The sequence below is a fragment of the Lolium rigidum genome, chromosome 6 (assembly GCF_022539505.1).
Source record: "Lolium rigidum isolate FL_2022 chromosome 6, APGP_CSIRO_Lrig_0.1, whole genome shotgun sequence".
In the NCBI taxonomy this organism is placed as follows: Eukaryota; Viridiplantae; Streptophyta; class Magnoliopsida; order Poales; family Poaceae; genus Lolium; species Lolium rigidum.
In genome coordinates, this window is record NC_061513.1 from 100403454 (window position 1) to 100425551 (window position 22098).

General features: G+C 44.2%; 2 protein-coding genes across 2 annotated transcripts; both read right to left on the reverse strand.

The window, feature by feature from the left end:
* Nucleotides 1-3525: 3525 nt before the first annotated feature.
* LOC124668128 (zinc finger HIT domain-containing protein 3-like) lies at nt 3526-8079 on the reverse strand. Its single transcript, XM_047205322.1, has 8 exons — nt 7962-8079; nt 6493-6524; nt 6067-6132; nt 5449-5514; nt 4680-4790; nt 4248-4336; nt 3942-3992; nt 3526-3860 (listed from the first exon to the last, which is right to left on the reverse strand). Exons 1-8 carry the CDS (start codon nt 8033-8035, stop codon nt 3831-3833), a joined length of 519 nt encoding a protein of 172 aa, XP_047061278.1. The 5' UTR covers nt 8036-8079; the 3' UTR covers nt 3526-3830.
* Nucleotides 8080-10425: 2346 nt separating this feature from the next.
* LOC124666562 lies at nt 10426-12231 on the reverse strand. The gene is made up of 2 exons (XM_047203902.1): nt 11327-12231; nt 10426-10801 (listed from the first exon to the last, which is right to left on the reverse strand). Exons 1-2 carry the CDS (start codon nt 12182-12184, stop codon nt 10475-10477), a joined length of 1185 nt encoding a protein of 394 aa, XP_047059858.1. The 5' UTR covers nt 12185-12231; the 3' UTR covers nt 10426-10474.
* Between the last annotated feature and the right edge of the window lie 9867 nt (nt 12232-22098).

Sequence of the window (22098 nt, forward strand, 5' to 3'; positions counted from 1 at the left end):
GCCTCAAACCAAGAGCTAGATAATCCTTGATGAACACAAGAACCTTCGCAGCGGATAATATAGATAAACGGCAGCGCCGTACCCCCGGAGGGATGATACACGTGAACACACGCAACTAGGTATGACCTAAACTTTTAGACTAAACTTGTTCTGTCCTAAACCCTAGCCGCACCTCCACTTATATGAGGGGTGGGGTGGCCGGCCAGCCCTAGTGGGCCTCTCTACCTTGGTTTGGACAGGCCCAAACCAAACTGACTCAATTTATTAAAAACCCTAATTGGCCCACATATGACCATAGACATAAACTAAAATAACTAAGCTGGTGGAGTCCTGAATCGGGGCTCCACATAGGCCTCCGTGCCCATATCATCCTCCCCCCCTTCAAGAAGCGTTGTCCCCAACGCGTGAGGGTCTTCTGGGAAAAGGTGACGTGATATGAACATGACACGTCCTCGCCGTCTTCAAGTCTTGCTTGCCTTCCACACCACATCCTCCCTCGCGGCCTGCTTGACTTGACACAGCACTTGGCGCCTCCTTTCTTCTCCATATGAGCTTAGACTTCGGCGCCAATTCCTTCGTTTTGCGAGGTTTTGATGGACCCTTGTGTCGCTGCACATGACCCTGCACAAGATGTGTAATTCCTGGGCCACATAAATGTCTCACACGTCCATCCTTGCCTCGATGCATCCGCGGTGTCGCGGAAAACCGGACCGCAGCACTCCTAGCACGCGTAGTGCCGCTGCCCACCTGTCTCCACCGACGCGCTCGACCACGACCGGTCTAGGCGCCGGTTGACCGGGCGGTTGACCGGCCCGGCCGGTCCTGGAGCCGGTCGGCCGGCCCTGGCACCGGGCTGAAACACCATCAGCACAGGCTTCTCTAACCTTCTCGCCTCCCACTCCTCCCACGCGCATCTGCGCCATATGTACTGGAACATCATCAGCACAAACATCATCAGTCTGCATACTAGCATCAACACAAACTGGAATTGTAGCACATGCTGCAACATCCATATCAACAACAAGTGTAGCTTCATCCGGCTTGTCACCAACAAGAACTTGCTTGTCATCTACAGGCATGGCTGAAACATCACCAACATCAATGCTCGGAACATCATGCACCTTATGCTGCACATTAGGCTTGTGCAACTTCTCCTTACGCACCACTAACTCCACATCGGACTTGATATTATCATCACCCATAGGCTTCAAAGTCCGCTGTTTGCCACCATGCATAAAAGAATATGTATTTGCTCGCCCAGCGTGTGTCACATTGCGATCATACTGCCAAGGACGCCCAAGTAGCAATCCACACACCTCCAATGGAAACACATCGCAATCGATCTCATCAACATATTCATCAACTGCAAATGGCACACGCACCTTATGAGTAATCTTCAGCATACCACAGCTATTCAACCACTCAAGACGTTTAGGTTCAGGAAGACGCCATGTAGACAACCCCAACGCTGCCACCATCGCCTTGCTAATGCCATTAGTACATGCCTTCCACCATCAACCATCAACTTGCAAGCCTTGCCCTTGATATAGCACTCGAGTCCGAAACAAACTCCACCGCTGAACCTTGTCAACTGTCTTGCAAGCATCACCTTGTACCTTCTTGAGTTGCATATTCAGCCCGCTCAATGGTACATCCTCTTCAACAGTCACAGTAGTGCTCTTGGTATCAGAGCCAGGTTTCCTCTCCTCTGAAGATTTAACCTCAACCTTAGTGACTGTTGGTAGTGGAACAATCTCCTGAATAGGAACTATGCACTTGTCCACTTCCTCTATTGCATGCACAACTCTGGACGACTGCTTACGCTGCTGCAATGGTAACCCAAAACCACCACGAAGGAACTTTTTGAAGTCCGCCCAAGTATAAGCATACTCGCATCTATCAACGGCATCATACCAATATATGTCCAACTCGGCATCCACACGCCTGTGAGCTAGAAGACAGGCATCATACCCAGTGAACTTCCCTTTGTAGCGACGACATCGTTGGAAACCCAACTCCATGTACTTCTCCCAATCCTCGTACTTGCTCAATTGTCGCGGAACGACGTAAATACCACCGTAGTCCCGACACAGTAATGCGTACGTCCTCCCAACGGCGGATATCAAGGTAATCATTGAAAACATCACCGGATTTCGTGCCACGTGAACACCGTATGCCACGCACATCGTCTCCGAATGTAGCATCAACAGTAGTAGCATCAAGGAGCATCGCCGGAGAAACAAGAGCAGCAGTAGCTAGTATTGCTGAAGAAGCAACCGCAGTAACAGGAGAAACCGCCGGAGAAACAACCGCAGGAACAGACGCCGTCCCGGCCCAGGGCCCGGTTGGACCGGCCTCCAGACCGGCCTGCCCGGTCTCTGGCCCGGTTGACCGGTCGCCAACCGGATCGGCTGCCTCGTACCGGAGCAAAACCGGAAATCGGCGAATTTGCGAACTTCCCGGTTGGGCGCCCGGTTGACCGGGTTCTACGCCGAGCAGCCCGGTCACCGGCCCGGTCGACCGGATTTCCGACCAGATTTTTCCCGGTCGCGAATTTTCGTCTTCTTCCCGATTCCGGTCGCGATTTTTCGCGATTTTGACCTCCGAAACAGACCATGGATGACCTCCAAACTCCACCAAACAATGCCAAACTTCCTCCAACCAAACTCCTTCGACCGAGAGCCAAACTCCTCCGATCTTAGAGCTAATCTTCTCCATGACAAAACCGATCCAAAAAGATCGATCAACAAAAACCTCGCCGTGAGCAACCCAGAAAGCTGATACCACATGATACGGTGGATCCAAGCCGATCCACCTAGATTGATGCCCGATCTTTCACAGCGAGAACCTGGTGTAGAGAATCCTCCCAACAACGCGATGAACGCAGCTCGGAGAAGAGGGAACGAATCCAAGAAGCAACGGATCGACGAACGATACGCCTCAAACCAAGAGCTAGATAATCCTTGATGAACACAAGAACCTTCGCGAGCGGATAATATAGATAAACGGCAGCGCCGTACCCCCGGAGGGATGATACACGGGAACACACGCAACTAGGTATGACCTAAACTTTTAGACTAAACTTGTTCTGTCCTAAACCCTAGCCGCACCTCCACTTATATGAGGGGTGGGGTGGCCGGCCAGCCCTAGTGGGCCTCTCTACCTTGGTTTGGACAGGCCCAAACCAAACTGACTCAATTTATTAAAAACCCTAATTGGCCCACATATGACCATAGACATAAACTAAAATAACTAAGCTGGTGGAGTCCTGAATCGGGGCTCCACATAGGCCTCCGTGCCCATATCAGACAATGTTGATGCTTCTTTGTTCTCGTCTACATCTCAACACAATCTATCCAAATGTACAGTGCATGCAATTCCTCGCACTACACATCTCAACACAATCCTTCTATACTTCATCCATCTCTAGCTTTTCGCCTATTTCCAACAACACTTTTTGTCCGAAAGACCGACATAACATCGCAGTAACTGATGTGAATCAAATGATGCATCAGAAAGGAGACATAAGCTCGACAATGGTACACTTCCTTTAGTTGATTGACATCCTTTTTAGTTGATTGACATAACTGTCATGGTAAAGTGAGATGCAGTACGATCATGTTTCTACCACAGAAGAAATATCTTGGACGTGCAGCTTTCTCTAAGTACTCAAGCTATTTCCTTTCACTGAAATGGTTCCATTCTACAGGTTCTCATTTTGAGAGAGAGAGACGGAACGCTGACATGAGTTGTTGCGGGTGCTCTGATCTCGTTTTGCCTGGATATGTCTCCATTCGACCGGATGACGGTTTCACCATAAGGATACTTGCTCACTGTTGTGGACTAACAATGTCAAGAACCTGCATGCAATATAGAGGTAACAAAGCATATAAATGTCTGATGGAGGGAAGAATATCAAACGTCACAGGTAAAAGTGAAACCTTATTGGTGAACTGTTGAAAAGCTTGTCCTTCCATCAACTTCTCCAATTCCTACAGGTCAATAAATAAATGGGCAGACATGAGAAAATAAATAAAGGTGGCAAAGAAAAGGGGGACTTATACTACTATAAGTGAACCAGCTATATCTGTATACACCACTATCAATTCAAGTGGCATGGGTCCACCATATGATTGAAAATTGAAAGGCATAATGGAGGTTAGGTTATAGTAGGTGTATACTGTTGGGTATGATGCAATAAGCTAAGGTATCGCATGGGTGCAGGCGCAAATAACACAAGTAATTACCTTCTCTGGTTCTGAAGAGCCATCAATCTGAAGTATCATTTTCTGCAATTCAGGGTCCTTGAGCATATCCCGGATTTCATTCAATTCCACTGTCAAAAGTGGTAAGGATAGAAGATCAAGTAAAATATATAGTGAATATATCACTGTAATAGCATGATGTGTTTCTGCTCAACTGAACTGCTTAGCTTTATCCTTCTTATGATGCATATGCCAATACTTTGTATTGAATGTTATTACAATACTATTTCATGCCCTCATTAAGTGCATTCTAAAATGTACTCATTGGCACTTACATCATCTATAAGGAATGATGCAAATGTAAGATGCTAATATCCTTTTCTTCTTAAAAAAATCTACATGTCAGCCTTGATAAGAAAACAACCTGAAGAGCATAACAATAATAAAAATAAGTAGTAAAAATTGGTAGCATACCTAAAGATCTCAATCGATTCCTGTCAACAAGCCAGCTTGCATCCTCAACTTCCAGAGCTTTTGTAGGACAAAGTTTGTTTGGAGATTGTGTGGGGCATGTTGTGTCTGGTGCTGCAGAGCAATGGTGTAGCTCACAATCAAACAATTTATTGGCATTCCTAAATTCATAATGAAGCTATATATAGCATTTTAAAGCGAAAAGTGTATTTGGCACATGAGCACCAGTGCTCCTGATTTCTAAAAATCATATTTTTTGGATTTCAAAAAATATGAAATTAAATACCCACATACATACAAACATTCTGAAGGTACGGTAAAAAATTTGGAGAAAAATATATTATATTTTAAGCTATACAAAAAAGACAAATTTCTGACAAATATATACCTCTATACGTAGCCACAAATTTGTTTTTTTCCTGTAGCTCAAAATACAATATAATTTCTACCGAAACTTTGCACGAATATTCAGAACATGTATATGTATTCATGGAATAAATGTGATAATTTTTTGGAACGCAGAAATACAGTTTTTAAATATTTTAAAAACTGAGAGCACTCGTGCTCATGTGCACCAAATTTGCTTCCATTTTAAAGATGTAACTTCAATTATTTTGATAGCTACAACTGGAAGTAATGGTGAGACAGTGACTTATACAAATATTTACGGTAAGCAAATATGATTTATTAGCCTGAGCTTAACAAGCTTTTACTTGAAAATCCAAACAGAAGATGGAGAAATTAAAACAGAGATCAGTGTGTTGTATTTTACATAAAGAGGGAAGTTGATCCTTGTCATTAGGACAATTTGTTCCATCTTCCAGCACAGAGCTCCTTGCTGAAGAAAAAAAGCCATGTCTATAAATCTGTCCAGATTATTTTAGAAACATGTATCTTACACAAAACATATTACAATCAAATTCATGAACTAAGACAAAGTAGAATTGATTAAGCGCTTTTATTGGGCAAATAAATGATCAGGAACTTTTTGGCGACAAACCTATACACAACTTCTCTTCTGTTTCCATAACAGATTGTTTACGTGGGAAACTAAACACAATGGTTATGAATAAAGAAATTAGATCTTGTAAATACAAACGGTTGTCCCCTCTTGTCTTTTAACTAAAAAAAATTCATATCCAAATTCAAGGGAAATTACCATTTCATAGATAAACATGGGCAATCACGTGCAATAAAGTAAATACAGATGTTCCTTTCTTCTAGCAGTTATGTGCTTCTATGATGATCCTTATTCATACAAGTCAACATTCACCTCATATTCCTTATACAAGTGAACTTTATAGCTTCTTTAACGACCATACTGAGTCCATGATATGTTACAGTAAGCAATTATATCGTAGGAGTCCTCTTCAAAAGCTAGAGCACTTACTAACTTCTTCCGGCAATGATGACTTGTTAATTTCTTCCTGAGCTGTTATCTTTTGGCAAGATTCATCTACATACAAGGATACAATGCAATATTTATCATCAAATACTGGCTATCAAGACATGACGGGATGCAGGGACCAATATTCATATAAGGCAGGTTGATACACCATAAATAATGGGAATAGCTTGCCTAGTGTTATTAAACCAATAATCTTAGTTTGAGGTATGTTTCAGCAAAATAAAACAGAGCAAATTTACAGCTGGCAGCATTAACTACGAACATTATATGAAGTGTGTCTGTTAGGCTCTTGTAGATGTCCTTATAAATTCAAACTGAATTAACCTTCTGCAAAGTTCTCCTATATTTTGCTTGATCAAAATAAGGTACGGTAAAATAATGAATTCAAGGAGAATATCACGGAAGTACCTTTGTGTTTTTTAAAGCATGTCACGGAGCAACTGCATGGAATAACGGAACAGCATATTAGGTACAGATACATTTCATTTAGTAGATTAAAAACAGGCAGAATAAGTAGCTCAGGTGTTTAAAGATAACAGGATATATTCGGTAGGTTTAGCCTTGAAATATAACCGAGAGCAAGAGGATGTTAAACATTTATGTGTATTTTCCTATAGAGTTCTTTTATGGTTTTATCAAAAGCATATAATCAGCTCAAAATGAGGGCACATGACAAGTCCATGCTAAATTTCTAATGAACACCAGAATAGATACAAGACAAAATAATATCGGAAATTGAAGAAACCATAATAAATCAGGTATTAAGGAAGATCAATTATGGTAGATGGTGAATTGGATAAAATTACCATGCATATCATTAAAATAAGTGTTCTTAAGTAATGCTATTGTTAGGCAAAAGCCAATGGTATTACAGTGGCGCCATAAGCTAAAACCAAATTTGTGTCAATATCACCTGCAATTAACACTGAAATACTCAAAAAAAAAATCCAGAGAGAAAGTTCCTGGCATTTACTTGTTGGATGATATATGCAGGATTTTTAAAAAAATAGTCCCCATATTTCTTTCTAAGAAATAAGAACGGACTAATCAAAAGCTATTGTCAAGATTATACTTTAAAAGGTAAAGTTCCCTGTTCATAAAAAAAAAGGCAAAGATCACCATCCCTGTACTAAGCTATCTTCATTGTGCTAAAAGTCTTTTTGCCTAAGCTTGCCTTCACGTTCATCTAAGGATAAGGAAACTGAGTTCTTTCTAACATTTAAATCCCAAAGATTAAGTCATGAGTGAGCAATCGTGTGAGAGAAGGGACGAAGCACTATAACATCGTGATTAGTTGATGTATGTCTCTGAAATACAAGATAGCTATCAACTAACCAATATGATACTTCAAACCCAAAAAAAAAAACTTCGTATAGCAACTGCTGTTAGAGCCAGATATCAACAGAGTAGGATTTTCTCTTCTGCACGGCATTAACATATTGAAGTAATTTGTTGGTTCACTTTGCATATATGCCGTGGCACCACCGGCAGCAAGCCACTATCTCGAACCCGAAGCCATACAAAATCTTGTCATAAATGATACTGTAACAGTTACTCAATGGGATAACATTATTTGTTCCAAGTTCCAACCATGCGTAGTCAATCTATTGATCCATTTCATGAACCCTAGCTACTCGGTATTTTTTTTCTCTCCAAACAACAAGCTAGTCCACCGTAGCGAAAGGGAAATTGGACTAAGCAAACCAATAGTGCTTTATTATTTCCCACTTAACTCGTGCCCGGTGGCATGGCTGAACACAAAGAGATATCGGATCGATAGAGCGAAGGAAGCACCTCATATACTTGCATCCCCACGCCTATTTTAGCAAGAATTCATATGTGCCGAAGGTAGGAGGAAAGGGAATGGTTCGACTTACTAGGGCATGCGGCAATTAGGGCACTTGTACTTGGACGGCGCGTCCTTGCACACATCGCAGCTCCCACCACCCATTCCGAGTACAAATCTTCGCGATATGCCACAAGAGGGGTCAACACGAGCGGGCGCCTGGGTTCACCGTGGTGGATACTGGGGTTGTTGAGCGCCGGCGCAGCACCGCGGAGTCAAGGTTCAGGGAGGCTGGAAGTTTTGCTCTTCGGCGCCGGCGGCTGAGGAAATAGAGGAGAGAGGGGGCAGAATGTGGCGGGCTGAGGGGACACTTGGGCCCTTAAGCCGTCTCTGGCCGACAACCAGGCCCAAATAGCGAAGCATTGAATAGTGAGTGGTGACACCAACCCCTCCAAAAGAAAAGCGAGTGGTGACGCCATCTATCTATAGACCAATCGATTTTCACTCAGGTTTTCGCTAGAACATGGAGAGCCGAAGACCACATCGCCACATATCTGAGCTCAACTATGTAGACCTTTACTTCAAAATGAGTGTCACAAATTCGTCTAAAATTGTAGTATATATCTACTCTCTCCGTTCGTTTTTAATTGACGTCCTACGTTCATACAAGCTCTACTAGCTAGGTTGTACCCCCGCGTCGATTAAACAAGAACAGAGGTAGTACTATTTAAATATGTATAAATAGAAATGTAGAAAAATATGTTAAAGTGAAATTATAGAACGAAAAATGATTGACAAGAATCAATCGGTAGTCTTTATTGATTGAGATGGAATCCTTATATACAACATCAATGGATGCCATAAATAGACGCATTGTTATTAATTTACAAAGGCGGTTCCCTGGTGGCGTGGGATTACAAGTGAGGGGCCATGGGGGATTATCCCATAATAAAACAGGTGTTAGTTATTCCTAACAAAAAATTTTTTTGGCAAGACCAAGAGATGGATAGCATAACTTCAAAAGGAGCCCCTTGTTGAGCCAATGGTCATGCTAGGATAGGCACTTATCTATACCAGAGAGGAGGCCTATATAGCCTATAAATTCTGAAATCACAAGACTCGTTTGTTGTGGCGGTTTGAGGCTGTGGAAGACAAAGTTTAGTCTCACATTGCTAGTTGCGACAGAGTTTAAGCAGCTTACACACTCCTTCACCTGCTTTGTTGCCTCACCACGCATCACACGTCGCGTGACTCGTGTCTGAAACTGGTTTTGTGGAAGATTATTTTTTTTACTTGGTGCGCCAACTTAGTGAGTACATATGTCGCGTGCATGTGCATGCCCAACGTGTGTCTCTATCTTCCAACGCTTCGTCGTTTGGTCGATGGCTTCACTCAAAAACATAACAGATCTAGAGTTCTTCACTTCCTTTTGTCTCTCTCGCGATCAAGTCGCCCTCTTTTCTTTCCCATCCTGGCTACTACGTGCAAGGCTATCCAGGAAAGCAGACCTCCAAAACCCCGTTCGTCAAGATTATGCACGGCAAACAAATGATAAGGTTTTGGGGAGCATCTCGATGCAACTGCTCGTTATTGTTCGAGTTCTTCATTGCTGGCTTATTGCTTCCTCGCGCAATTTCTATGGATTTAGCGACCACGACAACACTATGGGTGACCTCCACAACAAAGCTGCTAAAGCGAGCTTTTTGATCGCGATGTGCATGCTTCTTATCTCTTACTTTGCACTAGTACTTGTTCTGCTAAAGCGAGCTTTTTGATCGCGATGTGCATGCTTCTTATCTCTTACTTTGCATTAGTACTTGTTCCATGTTTAGATCTGCTAGATGTTCTTAGTCTAATGTATATGGTTGGGTGTGTAATGTACATGTGATGTTGTTTTTGTCAATGTTTAAGAAATCGTTAATCGTAACTTATCGGTAAGCCCCAAATTAGAAGTTAATCGTTTATCGGCCAATTAATTTATTTTATCGGTCGGCCATTTATCGGCTTATTGTTTGTAAATCATAATATTTGGCACTAAATTTTCTATAATATGCTATGTAAAAATAATATTAGAGCACTGAACAGAAGTATTACCTTGTTTCATTGCATTCAAATCAATGAAAATGGCTAATGTGTAGTTCTACGAGACGATAGGACGAAAATATTACCTAATTTCAGCGAAATTTCACTGAAAATTTCCCGTAATATTGTCTATCAAATTGAATATCGGGAGAAATATCGACCATCAAACTGAAAATTGGCGGAAATGTCGGTGCCGGTGATAAATCAAACGATACGCGAAAATCTTATCGCTTAGCACGCGATTTACGATAAATCGGTATCTCGACCGATTTTTTAAACAATAATTTTTGTAATTAAAGTCATAGGGAAATTGCCTAATAGTCTAAAAAATATCAACTACAAACAAGGTTCATTCGCCAGCCGACATTTGTTCCATCGCTCAATTCGTATGCATTTCATAACAAACGATTTACCCATGTCGTTCTTCAAACCAACTCCCACGAAGTCCCATAGACCACAAAGCGTATGTGCAGTGCGCATGCACCAACAAACAAAGCTACAGAGCAATCGTGAACAAACTAATCAAATCCGGTACCGGGCAAGCGGATCTTTGAACTGAAGCCGCTCATGGTAAACCCTCCATGCATAGTCCTCCAGCGAAAACGAGCGAAACTTCCATTCATCGCCATCATCGTCTGCACCGTCCGCCACCTTCTCCTCCTCCTCATCCAAGCCCTCTTCACCGGCATCGGACGGCGGCACCAGCGGCGAGATGACACTGTCCAACGGCAGCGTGATCAGCACGGTGATGGACAGGCGACCTGGCTCGCCGGCGTGCCCGTCACTGCTTGGGGCGGAGGTGGGGCGAGCCATCCCTCTCACTTTCTTCAACTTGCCATTGCTCCACACCTACGAGTAGCACGCATGACAAAAGAAGCACAACATCAAAAGGAGTGTTACTGCTACTGCGTAAAGACTACTTAAAGAGTCACTTTTCCAGCAAAAAATATGATGATCACTCTGCGTTTTCAAAAGCGTGTGTATCTTTGTGACTTTGTCTCTTTCATTATGTGGATTCTTCCAGCGAGGCCAGTGGTGACCAACTGACGGATGAGGCAGTGATGCAGACATGGGGCTGATTACTTAATTGGCTGACCGGGTCCAAGCCTAGTTGGTGATTAAAAAAAAACTATACTTGGAATTTGATGCCCCTGCGAAAGTGAAATGGAGTATGCGTCTTTGGTTCTAAGCAATTAAGTTGTTCTATAAAAAAATTAAGCTGCAGGCCTGTACACAAACTAAATGGAAAGGGTTGTGCAGGCCGTGCTTATTCTTTGCTTCAATTCAGATTACAAATGGGATGCACAATTGCACGAGCAGAATAATGCAATCTGTTGTTCGCAAACTGGTCAAAGTTTAGGTGCAGATAGGTACCTGCGCAATGTCGCCGATGGTGACCAGGAGCGCGGCGTCGGAAGACCCTACGGCCGCCCAATCACCACTGTCGTCCATCACCCAACTCGACGGAGCCACCTCCTGCTCCCACTGGGAATGAAGTCCCAGGACGTAAGGGTACGCCTTCGCCTTGCCGGCGGCCGGAGGCGCCGCCGCCGATTCGCCAGTGCCGGCCTTGGAGACCCACACCATGCACCTTGCCTTCCTCTTTCCCTCCGCGAACGGCTCCTCCGCGAAACCCACCTCAGGACACCTGGACATAAGCGCCATCACCTGCATGCCCACGTCCCTCATCCGCCGCGCGTACTCCGCCGCCGCCGGGAGCGCGTCCATCCCGCGCTCGTCGACGTCGAACACCATCGCGGGGTTGTCATCGCCTCCGTCCGCTTCTTCCTGATCCTCCTCCGAGAACCCGAGCGTGCAGAGGCTAGACGCGCGCAGCGCTGACGCGTCGAGTAGAGATAGCTCGGCGAGGGCAGAGGATGCTAGCTGGGAAGGGATGCCATGGCCGGCGAGGTGGAAGTAGCCCACGTCGGCGGCGGCGCAGAGGGGGGCCAAGTCAGGGGAGTCTAGCGAAAGAATCGGAGGAGCCGACGTCCTGGTTTTCAGGCGAGAGGAGGGCCGCGAGCGTAGAGTTGGAGCCGGTGTGGAGAGGAGCATGCGGTTGAGGAAAGCAGAGAGCGCGGCCTCGGTGCCCCCCGCGGCGGTGGAGGGGAGTGGCTTGTGGTTCGACGGCGTTGGCGGTGGTGGCCCTGGGAATATGCTTCCGCCGGAAGTTGTACCGGGCACGGATGCGACGGCGGCGCCGGTGGAGGAGGAAGAGGAGGAGGATGCCATGGAGCGGAGACGGCCGGATCGGCGAAGGGAGAGGAATTTTTTCTGGTGGGAAACCGGTGTTGGTTTGTTGGGCGGCGTGGGAGAGCAGGCGATTTTATTTGGGTCTTCGTCTGGGCCCCATTGCTGAGCGTGTGGTGGGCCATTTGAGGGGACTGGTCCGACCTGGACCGGTTAAGCTGGTAAGCAGGCCCGAACAGGACCTACAGAAACCACTCCCTCGAAACACTGAGCTCTGCTTTTTTTTTTTTTTATCAATTGTTCTAGTAGCTGATTATGAAAAAAAAAGGAGTGCCAGCTGCTCCTTCAAAAAGAAATTTAGTGCCGGATGTCCTTGCGATTTGTACAAAAATTAAAGTAGTGCATAATTGTGCTAGGTGAAGATATGAAATTGAAATGATCCCAATTCATTTCTATTTTTCGAGGGAATTTAATATGCCTATATTTAGCCAGTACAAACTAGTCCCTCCGATTCATAAAAGTGTTAGCCCTTTAGTCTATTTTAGTCTGAATTTGAACCGAACCCTCGATACTTATTATGAATAGGAGGGAGTAGAAAAATATTGCAAGGACGGACGGGGTGTAAATGCTGAGTAGCTCTTCTCTCCACCTCGACTGATTTGACAATAATTTTCTAAATACACGCGCATTGGATGTTGGCATATACTCTCTCTATCTTAAAATAAATGTTTCGGTTTTGACTATATACAGATGTATGTAGATATATTTTAGTTCTAGATACATCGATATCTAAAAAAATCGAGACAATTATTTAGAAATGAAGGAAGTATTATACTACCCTTGTCCATAAAAGAATGTTAAAAGTTTATCTAAATTCTAATGCATCTAGATATTATTTAGTACTATATCAATACATCTTAATTTGTATAAACCTCCGACATCCTTTTTTGAATGGAGAAAGTATAACAAGTAATTGCTCGAAAGCGACCATTGGCGTTGGCTGTCGAGCACATCAGTAGCAGCTGTCCTTTCGTTTCAGAAAAGAAAAAACACGCAGGATGGCATTTCTATCGCTGAAGCTGAACCATCGATCGGCAACGGTCATTGTCGTATCATTACATCTATCAAGCCAAACTGAAACGCTTCTGATCTCCATTGGATGGAGATAGCACGAGACATGGAAAATCTGCCCGAATTGCTCCACACACGACGATTGACGTACGAACTATGTACGATGCTCTCCATAGTGCTAACTTTCCTTTAGACTAATCACACTAATTAAGAGCATCCCCACTCGTTGGCGCTCCCCACGTTTAAATCCGGCGAAATTTTCGTCCGGATTGGAGAAAAATTTGGCCTGGGGAGCGCCGAAGTTCCAGCCGTCCTGGGGAATTTGCGCGGGCTAGAGCATAGAATCTTCACTGACACGTGGGCCAGATCGTGGAATTTGCTCCATTCGGAGTCCCCGGCAACACCCCGGGAAACCGAGGATGGCCTGGGGAGTCCGGATGGATTTAGCCCAAATCCGGACAAAAACGAGAAGCTGGGGGCGTGACTGGGCCAGTTTCGTCCGTCCGGATGAAAAAAAGAGGCCCCGGGGGGCTACCCGGGGGCATGAGTGGAGATGCTCTAATCCCTAGCCCAGTGCTATGTGCCCAAGTCCGAGCCCAGGCCAAACCATGACCTAGTGCCCAGTTTCTCCAATCTACAAAAAATATATATAACATAAAATCACCACTTTAAATTGCTAATTAGCATTTCCAGCGGCCTCCCCCAAAACCTGTCCGAAAATAGCGTTAGATCGAGCGCTTGGGCGACGTCGCTCCGTGTTGCCGTTTTTGGAGCGCCGCTGTTTCAAGTCGCGTCACCTAAACAAAACTTTAAGAAATTTAATTTTACCGAAAACACTCAAATTCATTCAAAAAAATTATATATTACAATGATTTGAATGAAATTCGACCAACTTAAACATTAAATAAACTAATAGCGTTTGCGGCGGCCGGAGCGGTCGTAGCACTCGAAGAAGTTCTAGTCCCAGTCGGTGAGTCCATCTTTCACCGCACCGCTGGGATCAGCTTCGCTGTCGTTGCACGTTAGGTCGCATGAGTGGCCTGCCGCCCCCGCAGATCGACATGGCGATCACGTCTTCGATGTTTCCCTCCCAAGTCTTGTGGTCGTTCAGCGACGACATGAAGGCGGCGTTGTACCCTGGTATGTCTTCGGGATCGTCGCTGCTTGCGACGAGGCACTGTTGGCGGAGGAGCGTTGTCACCTCATTCTCTTCCTCCATCACCTCTGACTTCGGGACGAGGAGAGCGGCGCGTCCACGAGTAGCCCGCAGTTAGGGCACCAGCTCGCGGACCAGAGGGTAGGCGACGGGTTAAACCCCGCGTGCATGCCTCTGCATCGCTGACGATGTTGTCCCACTTTGCATGATGACGATTTTCGCTTCGTCCGCCGCCCTCGACCTGATGTTTCCTATGCATGCTGCGCTATATTCGTTCCACTATCACCTATAGTCTTCACCTTCGGCCGGCACCCTTTGGCATGCTCTCTGCTTCCAGTGATGCAGATTGGACTGGTAACCACCCAGATGAAGATTTCCCAAGACCAGCCATCCGTCCTTTGATGTGATAACATCGGTGCTACATATCTATCTTCGAATTCGGTATTTCAATTAAGGAGGTTGCTATCTCGCTAGCTTGGTGAAATCTCGAAGCAAAAATCAACTGCTCAACCAGATGTAGCAATGGATGGCGGTACCTCCTGCTCAAGCAAAGAAAAAGGATAAGGAAAAGTAAAAAGAGAAAAGAATATTTAGCGGTGGGGCCAACCAAAGTCTCAGCCCAGCCCAAACCCAAACAGAGTTTGCCACCAGTTGCCTCGCGCGAGAAGATTCATTGCCACATATATAGGATCGTACGAGAATCGGACAAATTTTATCGTGTGTATAGCAGGACTTAAAATCTGCAGAGTTCTGATCGAGTCTGATCCTGCCGAGGTCGCCCAATTGGTTAAACCTTGTAGCGATACGCATACGTACAATCCCAGCAGGACACGCTTGTTTTGTCGACTCAACTAATCTACTGACGAATAAAGAACATGGTCACGCCTTTCTCATTTTAAGCACCTTTTTCTGCTCATGGCTCCTAAATTACGGAAATTGTAGTCATATTATTGTTGTCAACTGGCTGGGAATATTAGCCATAACATGCACGTAGACAAATTATTGTCAACTCGCTGGAAGTATTATGCAGCCATACTATTATTTGATTATCGACCATACATGCTTTGTTGGCACCAAAACAAAATCCGTCGCTTTCGTGATTGCACGAGCGATCTTCTGGAGAGGTTGCAGTTTTCAGAGTTGAGATACTGTGTCTCCAACAAATAAAACAAATGCAAGGCCAAAAGCTCTACGGAAACCTTCTCCGGCAAATAAGCTTGTCGACAACGACGGCACGACGTGGCACTCTAATTTATCAGGGCTGCAACTGCAAGCCTGTTGGTTGGAGCAAATCTTAACCTCTTTTTCCTTCAAAATCATGTCCCGTTGGGATTGTCTTTTTTCCGTAACACAATACAAACGTATATGTTCATAATACTCTTACAACCAGTATATGGGAATAGTTCACAAAGAGTATGCCATGCTTTCACATGAACTGCACTGTTGTATTGTGATTCAAATTCATTCCAAACGGAGGCTAACTTCTGACGAGCGGAGCGAGACCCGTCGCCGATAGGCTTGGGCCGAGCGGTACGGATCGCTGTCACCGTCTATATATACCTCATGTAAGCCGCCGGCTAGGGTTTATCAGATTATAAGATATCCCACGGCGTTTGTAAACACTCCCTGATATAGTGAAATTTTGTTGGCTGGCGCCCGTGGTTTTTACCTCTCTTTGTTGCAGAGGGTTTTCCACGTTAAAATATTGTGCCCCATGCGTGTGTCCTTGTTTCGTTCTTCGTTATTTGCTAATCGCGTTTATAACAAGTGATATCAGAGCCCAGGTTTCAACCTAGGGTTTGCAACATGTCTTCCTTGAAGTTCGATCTACCGCAGCTGGATTACACCACGAGATTTTCTCTGTGGCAAGTGAAGAGAGGGCGATCCTTACCCAATCTTCTGATATGGATGAAGCTCTTGATGGATTTGGCAAGAAAGATGCCAAGACCTAGACCAACGATGAGAAGAGGAAAGACCGTAAGGTTTTTTCTTTAATTTAGCTTCATCTATCAAACAATATCTTGCAGGAAGTGATGTCTGAGAAATCCGCAGCGGCGTTGTGGTTGAAACTGGAATCGATCTGCATGTTCAAAGATCTAACCAGTAAGATGCACGTGAAGATGAAGTTGTTCTCACACAAGCTGCAAGAAGGAGCGTCAGTGATGAATCACCTATCGATCTTTAGAGAGATCGTTGTTGATTAGTTGTCCATGGAGGTAAGTTATGAGGATGAGGATCTCGCTCTTATACTGTTAGTCTCATTGCCAAATTCTTTTTGCGAATTTTCAAGACACCTTGTTATACATCCATGATGAACTAACCCTTGCCGAAGTTTATGAGGCCCTCCAGCAGAGGGAAAAGATGAAATCTATGGTGCAAGCAGAGGGTTCGTCATCTAAGGTAGAAGCACTACAGGTCCGAGGCAGGACCAAGAACAGAAACAACAACTACAACAACAACAAGAGAGATAAGAGCAAGACCGATAGAGGTCGCTCAAAGTCCAAGGGACGAGATGGTAAGTTCTACAAGTATTGTAAGAAAACTAACCACAATATTGATAATTGCTGGAAGTTGCAGAACAAAGAAAAAAGAAACGGTACTTACCAACCGAAAAACAAATCTGATGGTGATGGTAAGGCTGCTGTTGTTTCCAGTGATAATTCTGAGAGCGATTGCCTAGTTGGGTTTGCTGGTTGTATTTCTGGTAATGATGAGTGGATCCTTGATTCTGCATGTTCGTTTACATTTGATGTAACAAAGACTGGTTTAGTTCTTATAAATTTGTGCAGAGTGGAGATATTGTGCGTATGGGAGATAACAACCCACGTGAGATCGTGGGCATTGGCTCCGTTCAGATCAAGATGCATGATGGCATGACACGCACTCTGACATATGTGAGACACATACCTGGCATGGCCAGAAATCTGATCTCTCTCAGTACCCTTGATGTTAAGGGGTACAAACACCCCCGGTTCTCGTGGAGTTCTGAAGGTATCAAAAGGTTCACTCGTTCACATGATTGGTGATATGAACTCTGCAAAATTATATGTTCTTAGAGGTAGCACTTTGTCTGGTATTGCTGCTGCTGTTATCCCTGATAAGCATGATAAAACTAATATGTGGCATATGCGTCTTGGAGATATGAGTGAACATGGCATGACAGAATTATACAGGAGAGATCTACTAGATGGCTGAAATTTAAGTAAGTTTGAGTTCTGTGAGCACTGCATTTTTGGTAAGCATAAAAGAGTTAAATTCAATGCTTCCGTTCATATCACCAAAGGGATTTTAGATTATGTGCATGCTGATGTGTGGGGACCTTCCCACAAGACTTCTCTTGGTGGTGCAAATTACATGCTTATTATCATAGATGATTACTCCAGAAAAGTGTGGTCGTTCTTTCTGAAACATAAATCTGATGTGTTTGATGCTTTTAGAAAGTGGAAAATTATGGTAGAGAAGCAAACAGAAAAGAAAGTTAAATTGCTTCGTACTGACAATGGCATGGAATTTGTTCTACTATCTTTAATGATTATTGCAGCGATGAAGGCATTGTTAGGCACCACACCATCCCATATACTTCTCAACAGAATGGTGTGGCGGAGAGAATGAACAGAACCATCATCTCCAAGGCTCATTGCATGTTGTCTAATGCTGGTATGCATAGACATTTCTGGGCTGAAGTAGCCTCCACCGCCTGTTATTTGATAAACAGGTCACCTTGTATTCTGCTTGATAAGAAATCTCCTATTGAGGTATGGTCTGGTTCACCCGCTGATTATTCATAGTTGAGAGTTTTCGGTTGCACTGCTTATGCTCATGTTGATAATGGAAAACTAGAGCCTAGGGCTGTTAAGTGCGTGTTTTTTGGTTATGGTTCAGGAGTTAAGGCATATAAGTTATGGAATCCTGAAACTAAGAAAGTTTTGCATAGCAGGAATGTTGTTTTTAATAAGGTTGTCATGTTTTATAAGAGTTCATCTACAGATGTTTCTGATGCTATTGATATTTCTGATATTTCTGATGATGAGCAAGAGAGGATTAGCGTGCAGGTGGAGCACGTGGAGGAGAAAGAAAATGAAGTTGCTGAAAATGATAACATTGTTGTTCAGCACTCATCACCTGTTTTGCAGCAAACAAATAGTTCCATTGATGTTGATAGACCGAGGCGTAACAAAAGTCTGTAGGATAACGTTGCATAGAAAACAAAAAAATTCCTACAGCGAGAACGCAATCCAAGCCAAGATGCAATCTAGAAGACGGGAGCAACGAGGGGATGATCAAGACTCACCCTTGAAGATTTCCAAAGCCTACAAGAGTAGGCTCTTGTTGCTGCGGTAGATGTTCACTTGCCGCTTGCAAAAGCGCGTAGAAGATCTTGATCACGGTGCCACGATCGGGCAGCACCTCCGTACTCGGTCACACGTTCGGTGTTGATGAAGACGACGTCCTTCTCCCCGTTCCAGCGGGCAGCGGAAGTAGTAGCTCCTCCTTGAATCCGGCAAGCACGACGGCGTGGTGGCGGTGGCGATGGAGATCTCGGGCAGAGCTTCGCTAAGCGTATGCGGGAGAAGTGGAGGAGAGGGGGCGGCTAGGGTTTGGGAGAGGGGGTGGTGGCCGGCCACTATAGGGGTGCGGCCACAATGGCTTTGGTGTGGCCGGCCCCCTCCCCTTGGCCCTCATTATATAGGTGGAACACCCAAGAGTTGGTCTACAAGTCTTCGAATAAGACCCCAAACCAAAACCTTCCATATGGCATGAAACCTACCCAAGCTAGGACTCCCACTAGAGGTGGGATTCCCACTTTCCCTTGGGAGGGGGTGGCCGGCCACCTTAGGTGGAGTCCACCTGGGACTCCACCCCTAGGGTTGGCCGGCGATGGGTGGTGGAGTCCCTTCGGGACTCCGCCTTCCAAAGTGATTTCTTCCGGACTTTTCTAGAACCTTCTAGAACCTTCCATAAATGCACCGGATCATTTCCAAACTTGGAATATGACTTCATATATATGAATCTTATTCTCCGGACCATTCCGGAACTCCTCGTGATGTCCGGGATCCCATTCGAGACTTCGAACAATACTTCGAACTCCATTCCATATTCAAGTTCTACCATTTCAACATCAAATCTTAAGTGTGTCACCCTACGGTTCGTGAACTATGTGGACATGGTTGAGTACTCTCTCTGACCAATAACCAATAGCGGGATCTGGGAGATCCATAATGGCTCCCACATATTCAACGATGACTTTAGTGATCGAATGAACCATTCACATACGATACCAATTCCCTTTGTCACGCGATATTTTACTTGTCCGAGGTTTGATCATCGGTATCACTCTATACCTTGTTCAACCTCGTCTCCCGACAAGTACTCTTTACTCGTACCGTGGTATGTGGTCTCTTATGAACTTATTCATATGCTTGCAAGACATTAGACGACATTCCACCGAGAGGGCCCGGAGTATATCTATCCGTCATCGGGATGGACAAATCCCACCGTTGATCCATATGCCTCAACTCATACTTTCCGGATACTTAATCCCACCTTTATAACCACCCATTTACGCAGTGGCGTTTGATGTAATCAAAGTACCTTTCCAAGTATAAGTGATTTACATGATCTCATGGTCATAAGGACTAGGTAACTATGTATCGAAAGCTTATAGCAAATAACTTAATGACGTGATCTTATGCTACGCTTAATTGGGTGTGTCCATTACATCATTCATACAATGATATAACCTTGTTATTAATAACATCCAATGTTCATGATTATGAAACTAATCATCCATTAATCAACAAGCTAGTTAAGAGGCATACTAGGGACACTTTGTTGTTTACATATCACACATGTATCAATGTTTCAGTTAATACAATTATAGCATGGTATATAAACATTTATCATAAACATAAAGATATATAATAACCACTTTTATTATTGCCTCTTTGGCATATCTCCAACAGTCTCCCACTTGCACTAGAGTCAATAATCTAGATTACATTGTAAGGTACCTAACACCCATGGCATTCTGGTGTTGGTCATGCTTTGCCCTAGGGAGAGCTTTAGTCAACGGATCTGCTACATTCGGATCGGTGTGTACTTTGCAAATCTTTACTTCTCCATCTTTGATGTACTCGCGAATCGAATGATAACGCAGCTTGATATGCTTCAGCCTCTTGTGTGACCTTGGTTCTTGTGCATTGGCGATGGCACCCATGTTGTCACAAGTAGATGACTAATGGGTCCAATGCACTAGGAACCACACCGAGCTCTACAATGAACCTCTTCATCCATACCGCTTCGATGAAGCCTCCGAAGCCGCTATGTACTCCGATTCCGTTGAAGACTTCGCCACCGTGCACTCGCTTTGAGCTTGCCCAGCTTACTGCAGCACCATTCAATATAAACACGTACCCAGACTGTGACTTAGAGTCATCAGGATCAGTGTTCCAACTTGCATCGGTGTAACTGGTTACAACGAGCTCTTGGTCACCTCCATAACAAAGAAACATATCCTTAGTTATTTTCAAGTACTTCAGGATATTCTTGACCGCTGTCCAGTGTTCCATTCCTGGATCACTTTGATATCTGCTAGTCAAACTGACAGCATGTGCTATATCCGGTCTAGTACATAGCATGGCATACATGATAGAGCCTACTGCCGAGGCATAGGGGATCTGACTCATCCTTTCTCTTTCTTCTGCCGTAGCTGGTCCTTGAGTCTTACTCAAGACCTTGCCTGGTAACATAGGTAAGAATCCTTTCTTACTTTCGTCCATTCTAAACTTCTTCAGAATCTTGTCCAGGTATGTACTCTGTGATAGCCCTATTAGGCGTCTTGATCTATCTCTATAAATCTTGATGCCTAATATATACGATGCTTCACCAAGGTCTTTCATTGAAAAACTATTATTCAAATAACCTTTTACACTGCTTAATAGTTCTATATCATTCCCAATCAATAATATGTCATCTACATATAATATCAGGAATGCTACAGAGCTCCCACTCACTTTCTTGTAAATACAGGCCTCTCCATGACACTGTATAAACCCGAAGTCCTTGATCACTTTATCAAAGCGTCGGTTCCAACTTCTCGATGCTTGCTTCAGTCCATAAATTGAACGCTGAAGTTTGCATACTTTGTCAGCATTTTTAGGATCGACAAAACCTTTTGGTTGTACCATATACAACTCTTCCTCAATGTCTCCATTAAGGAACGCTGTTTTGACATCCATCTGCCAAATCTCATAATCGAAAAATGCAGCTATTGCTAACAAAATCCTCACAGATTTTAGCTTCGCTACAGGTGAGAAAGTCTCATCGTAGTCAACACCTTGAATTTGTCGGAAACCCTTTGCGACAGGTCGAGCTTTATAGACAGTAATATTACCATCAGCATCTGTTTTTCTCTTGAAGATCCATTTATTCTCGACAGCCTTTCGGCTATCAGGTAAGTCTACCAAAGTCCACACTTTGTTATCATACATGTATCCCATTTCGGATTTCATGGCTTCTTGCCATTTGTTGGAATCTGGGCTCATCATCGCTTCTTCATACGTCGCAGGGTCCTCATCATTGTTGTCTACAATCATGACAATTAGACAAGGATCATACCAATCAGGAGTGGCACGTTCCCTTATCGATCTGCGAGGTTCAGTAGCTATCTCGTTTGAAGTTTCATGATTATTATCATTAGCTTCCTCTGTTGTCGGTGTAGGTGGCACAG